Raw genomic sequence first — 10287 nt, forward strand, 5'->3', positions numbered from 1 at the left:
ATATGCTGTTATGTGAGTATCTATCTATGTTTAAAAGAGCAAGGAAGAAGTGGTAAATAAAGAGAGGTGATAAACGTTTTTTGCTTAAATACATATAAATGTTTGGTGTTACATATATCCTTTTCTCCTTCTATTTAGGAGCCAGTTTACTGCTATTAAACATATAACTCAAATAATCTTTTTTTCTACAAAACAACAAAATGATCAAAACCCAGGAGATTCAGGGGCTTTACTCCCTTAACCTGTACAATGGAATGTGCTGCCAGTTTCCTTTAGAGACTTTTTGCAACTACCAGGATAAGAAACATCATTAATCATGTATGTGTAAAAATGTCTGGTTTGGGTTGAGATTTTTTTTTAATGAAGAGGAGTGAACAACGTTTCAACCTTCTTCAGTCATCACCAGGTTCACGATGACCGAAAAAGGTCGAAATGTTGTTCGCTCCTCTACATTAAAAAAAAAAAATTCTCAACCCAAACCAGCCATTTTTACATATATATTTTTCTCTAAAAGTGGGTTTTCTTGTCATCACTGATTATCATTAATTATGCACAATTCTACTGTAGATTATAAAGTGTTCATTAAATAATAACATTTAGTTTTATTTTAGATTATTGGACTGCATATTATGGGCCTTGGTTGTGATGAAATTCTCCAAGGTTTTGCTGTGGCCATTAAAATGGGTGTGACCAAAAACCAGTTAGATGAATGTGTGGCTATCCATCCCACCACAGCAGAAGAGCTTGTCACCATGCATTGAACACAAGTTTTAAAAAAAAATTATGTACTTTGAGGGCTCAGATTCTGTAGTATTTCACTATATTTTGCTTTCAATATAATATTATATTTCATTTGTTTGTTTCAGAATATTTGTAATTAATTTGAAAAAATATTTTGCTCTGTTCACTTTGTATACTTGGAACATGTATCACTTTTATTTTGCTGTAGTATTAAAATGTCTTTTCAGTAAGTATATGCTTTACACTTTTCTGTGTATGTCATTAGGTTTTAATTAAAGTATGTTATTATCATGTTGTATGAATAAACATGGCAGTGAAACATTGCTAATAATCCAAAATTTATATAATTTATGTTTTAATATATTATATTTTATATGGCAGTATGGAAAATAAGTCCACAATTTCCCCAAGTATCTGTTCTTCTTTAATTTGTTTACCACTCCTTCAAGAAATATAAAATTTAACATAAATTACTTATCATAATATTGTCATCATTCATACAAAGCATAATGTTTGTAGCCTTCAAACATACTAGAAAATCAGACCCTTCTTCTCATGCCCATTTGTCACATCCTCTCTTTCACAAATTGCCTATAGTTCTTTATGTTTAATACTCTATCATTTAAAACCAGTAAAAGCCAAGGCTATAATCTATCAAATAACGTATTATTTTTCTGAGACAAGACTACCGATCATCACATGATGCGTATTTTCCCTTTAAGCCAAACTATAAATTTTGATCAAAGTGAATAAACTTGTTTTCTTACAATTATTAATCTGTAATTTGAATTTTCTTTTGACTTCTGTTTCAATTGATATTAAAGTTTCTTTTTTTGTAATTTTATTTGGTTTTAGGCAATATTTTATTATTCCTTTTATTTTTATTTGAATGTTAATTTTGATTATATTATTTGAAGTTGTATTTTACCTTTAACTGGCTATTAGATCCTTTGTGTTAATCCTTTATTGTTTTAGTACAGGAAGGCTATCATGTAATCTTGTAACTTATTTATTAGAATTTTAATTTCATTTTAATAATGCTCTAAAGTTTCAGTGTGCAAGGCTCCAAAATTGTACCCTTCTATAACTAGCATAACTTGTTTTTTAAATTTATAAATATTCATGTTACTTTTTAAACAGTTTCATGTACTTGTTCTGTATGTAGCTAGCATCTTGATAAAATAGATGTGTAAAGGTTGTAAGCATAATATGTTTGTTTATGTAAAGGTTGTATGCTACACCAACTTGGCATTATATCTATGATTACTGTTTTAAGTGGGTTAAGATACATGTGGAAGATTGTATGTGTTAGAAGGTTCTCTCCATTGCATATGTTCATTTGCAACAGTCGTTAACAAATGTAAGATAAGGATTGTGGGGTGTCACATTGAGACCATAGGTTGACTTGAATGTATTTCATGCTTTTTCTTTTGTCCTTGTCCTGAGCAGATGTAAAATTATCCTGCTTTCCAGCTCCAGTATTCAGTTGATCTCACAGTGAATTAGAAACCAACTAGTAAGAAAAGTAGGCACATTATAGCTGTGAACTAAGGTTTACATATATGTTCATTTGTGTACTTACTTGTATTTCACTTTCTGTCCTTATTTTAATACTCTTCATAACTTATCTGGTGTGCACATTTTGTGACTACTTGACCATATCTGCTGGACATTGGTGTACTTGAATACTGCAATAACACTTATCATTTTTAAAAAAGTCCAATATCCTTGCTGTAGCGGTATTTACATAATAATGTTAATATTAAACTCATGGTAGAATAGGAATATGAATCAGTTGCATTCACTAATAAATAAAAATTTAAATGTTTACCACAAGCTCACTTTTACATATTATAATAGTTTTCGAACTAAAGTTTTTCCTTTGATTATAATTAAAAGTATTCTTAATATGACAAAAAATTACTTGGAGTTAACGTTTTTCTTAATGACGTAAAAGCAATAAAAAATTTATAAATAAATGAAATTGATATTTTATGTTTGATAAATATAGAGAGGATGAGCTTAATCAAGGTACCACCTATAACATTCCACAAATTACTGGAAAAATTTTGTGAAAATTTAGCATATGTTATTACTATAGAAAGTCGATGAAGGAAGCTACTAGTTTCTTCTCATCCTAGTTACTTACTGAGCTAAGTAATATTTACTTTTTCTAGAAAAGATTGATGTAATACAGGACATATAGCATATAAAGTAGCAGCAATAAGTGTCACAAAGGCCACACACATTGGTGCATCAGTCCCAGATAAAATAAAACAGTGAATTAAAAAACTGTGACCGATTCTTAGTCTAGCTAGGATAACTTTCTCCTTCTGATCCTTATGGAAACAAAACAGTGAAAGAGCAACAGAAGGTTTGATCTGGTTATAACATTGCTTACTCCAAGTCAACTGCCAACTGGTGTGGGGCCAAGCCTTAAATACAGAACTGTAATTCATATGTAAACAGGCAAGACAGTGATAGCACCACAGCAGACAGACTTAGCTGCATTGTCAGTGAGTTTATTTCTGCAAATACCAACATGGCCTGGTATCTAGAAAAACTGGATGGAAATGGACCAGTTGATTTTGAATATTGACAAGAATAGAGTGAGAACTAACATGAAGTGATTCCAGAGCCAGTAGAGAGCTAACCAAGCATGTACAAATTGTACAATTGGTGTACTGCATAGCTTCCACGTGATCCAGGGGAAGATAATTGGCATAGAACTTGACAAAATGCAGAAACTGTAGAGGAGATCCTGTGTGCAACCATTGAACCATGGGCACAGCTTACAGAGTCACCTAATTTCAAACCATCTGCATAAAAGGGAATGGAAGAATGGTTAGAAAGATGTTCAGCAAACAGTTGTGATCATGAGTGTCCACCTTTCTCAGATGGCCCAAAGAAAGGTCACAGTTGTGGATGGTAAGTAGCCCTGATGGGATGGGGTTGACCAGTGGAGACAGCAATGTCATCCAAAGAGAGAGACCCAATTTAGCCAGCTGCACCTTGACGCAAATACCAAGTCATAACCCAATTGAAAAGGAAGACATAATAAGGTGGGATGCTATGCTAAGGATCAAAGTTTTGAAGCATACAGTAAAGAAAGTTGCAAGCAGTGTATGTGAAGAAGGAGGTTTATGAAAATCGGTGTTTAAACTCTGGACTGGAGAAGTGCAGAAAGGCCGAGATCCTGGCAGAACTACAGTCCATAGTCTAGTTTGAATCAAAGAGAACACAATAGATCTTTAGCATAAAACATCAATCTGTTCCTCAAGAGGTGGAAGAGAGGACAAGGACAGTGTTCAATCCTCCTGTACACTTGATGTGTAGCTGCCTGATGTGTGAAATAAAGGTCAGTTTATGCTAAATAATGAGCTCAAGGAACTTTGTCTCAGGAACCAAGGTAAGAACAACATCAAGACAGAGCTCAGGATCGAGGTGAATACCCCATTGGTGGCAAGAGTGCATGCAAACTGTTTTAGGGAAAGAAACAAATGATTGAGGGTAGTCTGTAGCTGCCACTGAGTAAACCTCATTCTTGATGACTGACAAGAGATGTGGAAGTCGTCAACATAAGAGCCCATTTACAGTGGTAGGAGGAAGTGCAGTGATGGCATTAATCTTCACACTGAAAAATGTGACAGTCAAAACACAGGTCTGAAAAACTCCAAGTTCTTGTGGAAAAGAACAGGAAAAAATCGAGTCCACACGAACTTCGATTCCTCTAGTTCATTAAAAGATCTTTATGAAAGTGGGTAAGTGGCCACGCAACCCCTATGAGTATAGGTATTCCAAAATGACATATCTCCACGTACTAGCATTAGCCTTCTCAGAGTAAAAACAATACTGAAACAAGATATTTCCCTGATCAATGTTTCAAGTCAAATCAGGTGGTTCATGTTGCAGCATTGTCATCAGAACCCATAGTGGGTAAGCAAGAGGAGGTTTATTGATTCGAGGAACCAAACAAAATGAGAATTAGCTATCCTCTCTAAGACCTTACAGAGACTGCTCATCAAAGCAATTGGAAGATAGCAGGAATCTCTGGATCCTTCCCAGGTTTAGGTAAAGAGAGAACAGTAACATGGTGCCAAGCATCAAGAAAACCTTCTCCTTCCACATCTGATTATAAACTAGAAAAACAGCAAGAGCAGGAGAGAGATGGTGCAACATTTTGTAATGAATATCATCAGGTCCAACAGATGTACTGCCAGACCAATAAAGAACAAACTTAAGCTCCATCAGTGTAAAGGGGCGATTATAATCATATAGATGTTCGGTCTGAAAGGAAAGAGAATATTGCTTTGCCTGACATTTGTTGTTTAAGAAAGTGGAGGACTAAACAGAATTGCTAGATGCAAGAGAAAAGCTTTCTTCAAGAGTATCTGTAATTCTCTGGGCATCAGCAACTTCCTGGTCATTGGAGAGCAAGATTGAAATGGGGAGGGAAGTATATTGCCCATTGACCTTCCGACTCTTGTCCCTATGACTTTGGAACTGGCATTAAAAGAGAGGCTGGTTGGGAATGTAATCCAAAATTTCTTCCGACTTTGATGCTTTACCTGCTAAGCATGTGCACGGGCTCTGCAAAGCAATGCGGTTTGAAAATGTAAGATACCTACAAGAGACATCCCACACCCATTTTTTAGCTTTCTGTACCATTTGGTAGACAGGACCTTACCACAGACCGAGGATACAGTGGAGAACGTGTCGAGGTTTGGGGAGTAGATTGAGGATCCACCTTGGACAATACAGTCTGACATTGCTGCTACATAGGCATCAATAATCGGCAGGATTAAATTTTGAGAGTGGTGAAAGAGAGTCCGTCGTGTCCAACTTCCACTATAGAATTGGGTCAGGTGGCACAGAACACAACAGGAAATTATCTCTGACCCATGGATCACTGTCAACCTTCCAAAAAAGAATGAGATAAAAATGAAGGGAAGGAGACAGAGATCAATAACAGTAAAAGACTGACTAAGTGCATGAAAATAAGCATAAAAACCTGTACTGAAGAAAGGTTGTGAACTCAAAGCATAGATTCAACGTGAGCATGACCCTTCTCATCAATACCAGCACCACCAAGCCTACAGGGCAGATTTTAAAACTGGGGTGGTCAATACTCTGACCCCTCCAAAAAAGTAACATCATGTCTTTGTTGTTAAGAGTAAAAAACGTGAACATGAATTTTCAGTACCCCGATTGCTCTGAGGAAGTTACAACATATATTTGCTTTTAAGAATCAAAAATCATAAACATTAATGTTTTATTGCAGTTAGTGTTTTTACTTTTCTAATGCACATAACATAAGACCAAATAAAATTCAAATAAGCAATATTTTCATGATTCCTCTGATGAGCAAAAAAAACACTGGTAATCTCTTCCATTTTGTTTTCCATCACAAAATTTATTTCCCGTTCAATATTCAAAACGGTGACATAGAACAGTCTTTCTTGTCCAATGGTAGAACGTAAGTAAGTTTTAAGTTAACATAAATCAGAGAATGATCTTTCAGCAGAACAGGATGTGGCTAGAACAGTGCTGAATATTTGCATTAACTTGGAAGGAGTTGAGAGATGCCATTCTCATAAATCTATTTTGTCAAATTATGTCCTGAAGACAAATGGAGATTTTATTTTTCTCTAGTGAGAATACCAACCACAATCTTTCTTTCTGAAAATAATTGATTTTTCTTCAGTGATGACGAGAAAACCCACTTGAAGAGAAAAATAATATGAGTAAAAACGGCTGGTTTGGGTTATGAAAATCTTTATGTAGAGGAGCGAACAACGTTTCGACCATCTTTGGTCATCGGCAGGTTCACAAAGAAATTCAAGCCCAAAATAAACCAATACAAAGGAACACATTTATACCTATATTAATAAATATAATAAAACATCTAAGCACGCCCTCTATATTCTTAAACCCAGTTACACAACCCCTTCAAACATGTGGTCAGCTATCGGTCAGTTACCTCTTTCTTTGTAAACCTAGCGATGATGGAAGAAGGTCAAAACGATGTTCACTCCTCCACATAAAAATGTCTATAACCCAAACCAGCCGTTTTTACGTACATATGATTTTCATTCAGTCGATAAAAGTCACAAAGTGATGAGACGTCATTTATAACATTTTTTTGCTAATTGCATAATGACAAAAGAGATACGGTAAAGAATATTTTGATCATTTTCATCGATACAAGATTGAATTTACACTTTAAAAGCTTGAAAAGTGGGAAAGAAGATGGCGTCTCTAACATAAGAGGTTGGACTATCAAAATCTGCAAGAGCAGATGCAAATCCAGTTTCTAAGACACGTTCTATCGGTATTCGGCAGCAAGGAATGGTCAGTTTTTGAAACTGATATCTTGTTCTTCCTTATTTATTTCTTTTATGTCTTTCATCAAATTTGTGGCTTTGGTCCATAGCCTTAAATTTTTTTTATTTTGTCTCTAGTGATTTAGGGTTTCAGATTGTCGCATCAGCAAATTTTCTCGTCAAATAGACATCATTTTTTTCTGATTGAAGGTAAGTTGACAAACATGAAGTTTCATTTAAAGTTTTCCAAGGCTAGGAGGCCCGGCATGGTCAGCTAGTTAAGACACTCGACTCGTAATCTGAGGGTGGCGGGTTCGAATCTCCGTGGCACCAAACATGCTCGCCCTTTCAGCCGTGGGTCGTTATAAAGTGACGGTCAGTCCGACTATTCATTGGTAAAAGAATAGCCCAAGAGTTGGCGGTGGGTGGTGATGACTAGCTGCCATTTCTCTACACTGCAAAGTTAGGACGGCTAACGCAGATAGCCCTCGTGAAGCTTTGCGCGAAATTCAACCCAAACCTTACAATATTTTTAAGCAAACTTCTCACAAGGGCAAGAAGTTGCAGAATCGGAATTGTGATGATAAGATACCAAAAGTAATTTTTTATGCCACTTAACTTGAAATGATTGTTAAATCTCTTATCCGAGTTAGGAATTTAGAAAGTTGTAGTTGTTGTGGATCAGCAAATTCAAAGCCACTAACTTTTTCTACCGACTCCTCTTGCCAAATAGTTTCGTTTTGATCATCTTTTGAATTTGAAATTCGCACGAAGCTACTCGAGGGCTATCTGCGCTAGCCGTCCCTAATTTAGCAGTGTAAGACTAGAGGGAAGGCCCACTTACCGCCATCTCTTGGGCTACTCTTTTACCAACGAATAGTGGGATTGACCATCACATTATAACGCCCCCACGGCTGAAAGGGCGAGCATGTTTGGTGAGACAGGGATTCGAACCCGCGACCCTCGGATCACGAGTCGAACGCCTTAACACGCTTGGCCATGCCGAGCCTCATCTTCTGAATCGTCGCTGAATGAATCAGAATTTACTATGAGAGTTTCTACCTCTTTAAGTAGAGTTTCTTCCTAAAAATCGTGTGCCTGTTTTGAAATAATGCTTTTGACTTTTGTCAAAATTGGACCAGTCAAAATGATTTCTTGAGAGTTTGAATTAGTCTAAACTTCTACTCAGTGTTCACTAGTTTTGATTTCCATCTGGAGTGATGATGTAGATGAAGTGAAACAAAAACTTTGATATCTTCGTTTGTGATTCTGATACGATTTCAGAGAACTCTGGACTTATACCAGTCTTCAACATATCACTGAGACAACGTTAAATACGCCCTCCGCTAGTACAGCGGTATGTCTCTGGATTTACAACGCTAAAATTAGGGGTTCGATTCTCCTCGGTGGGTTGAGCAGATATCCCTTTGTGGCTTTTCTTTAAGAAAAACACACACACACAGCTTTGAATATGTCTGTTTCTTTAGTCATTGCCAATGAGTTTTTCTCATTCTAAGCGTTTGACTTTCTGACGATCACTTGCATGTCTTTTTCCCAGCATCTTTGTACTTCGTACGAAAAAGACCAAGAACAGAAAAAGGTAAAAATTGATCAGTCCAAAATGTGGGGAAAAAAAATCAACGAAATGAAAATGACTGGTGTAATCTTAAAAAAAGAATAGCCAAAAATTAATGTTTTAAATGTTATTAAATTATTTACAAAATATGAATACAATTTAGATCAAAATAAACATTTAATAATATAATTAAGAAAAATTATCTAATTAAAATGCAAACATTTTAAGAATTTTCTTTTTCTTCTACAGAAACTATCACAAAATAAATATTAATTATAAAAACATAAAGCTTCATTCTGTTTGTAAATTTGTTATGTATTTATCTTATAAATAAAGTATTTGGTAAAAAAGTAGCCGAGAGTTGGCGGTGGGTGGTGAGGATTAGCTGCCTTCCCTCTATTCTTACACTGCTAAATTAGTAATGGCTAGCACAGGTAGTCCTCAAGTAGCTTTGCGCGAAATTCGAAACAAACTAATATAAATTGGGAAGACCTTAGTCCAATTATAGCAGTCTTTCTCAGAATTTATAGTATATACTTGAGAGTTTTAGCCGTTTTGACAATAAAGTTATTTTAAAAACTTTACTTTCTCGATAATGATAAAACTTTATGTTTTGGCCAACATTTTACCATTATGGTTTCATTTGGACTTGTAGTACAACTCCTTTATATAATTTCATAAACTTAAATAACACCATCTCTAATTAACGTTTTTAAAGATAAAACAAATATTCAGTAAGCTCATAGTTATGACAATTATTTCAGTAAGAAACATATCAAGGGATCATTTGGTTTTTTAAACTTGGCTATTGGATACTCATCCTTGGAAAAGTAATATTTTAATCTGCTTTTCACAGCGAGGAAATTAGTAACCCCTTTCTTAAACTTCTGCGGACCTTTTGAGTTGCTCTTTAAGGAAATTGCTTTAATCTAAAATTACTACAGCGTACTTGTTTGTTTACCGGTAAGCACTAAACTACAAAATTGGCTATCTATGCTGTGCCCATTATGAGAATTAAATTTAGTATTTTAGTGTTATAAGGCTTCGGCTTTACTATTGTGCGATTTGGAAGGGATTATTACAGAGTGAATAGGAAAAGGAAATTTTTAATGCAATAACCGCAGGATATAATATTGTTGAAAGTTCTCTTTGTTCAATATATACATAATTTTATGTGTTTTGAAGGTTTCTCAATGTGTTTCATATTGTGTTCAGCCGTTTTCTTTTTTTAAAGTCAGTTATAACACCAAAGAATCCAAATGTATATTGTAATAAATTTATTGTCAAATTTTCTGTTACTCTGCCAATCTATCACAATGGATTGTTTTCTTATTAGTCATGATTTTCCCTTAGATATTACTGGATTAGCAAAAGTAGCGTAGGAGATAAATTAATTAAGAATATGCAATCCCATAATCTTCCCTCCTTAAAGAGTATTGTTCAATGAATTATTGTTCAAAATGCTACTCCAAAGGATATATTTAACAAAATATGGAGACTGAGAAATGAATAATAAAATTATTTTCTCTTGAAGTTCAGAAAAAACGTTGAAAGAATAATTTCGACTGAATTAAATTCTGTATTTTTCTATTTTTCTTTTCATAACTCAAGAGTTTCAATGTTGACACCTGTCTGGTTTGTGTTGAA

General features: G+C 34.9%; 1 protein-coding gene across 1 annotated transcript in view; it reads left to right on the forward strand.

The window, feature by feature from the left end:
- LOC143244552 (glutathione reductase, mitochondrial-like) overlaps positions 1–973 on the forward strand; it is a 78147-nt gene extending 77174 nt beyond the window's left edge. The window contains exon 12 of the mRNA XM_076489466.1: positions 612–973. Coding sequence (XP_076345581.1) covers positions 612–761 — 150 coding nt within the window. The 3' untranslated portion in view covers positions 762–973. The remainder of the gene's footprint in view (positions 1–611) is intronic.
- The last annotated feature ends 9314 nt before the right edge of the window (positions 974–10287 follow it).

Source organism: Tachypleus tridentatus, chromosome 2, assembly GCF_004210375.1.
Source record: "Tachypleus tridentatus isolate NWPU-2018 chromosome 2, ASM421037v1, whole genome shotgun sequence".
NCBI classification, from domain to species: Eukaryota; Metazoa; Arthropoda; class Merostomata; order Xiphosura; family Limulidae; genus Tachypleus; species Tachypleus tridentatus.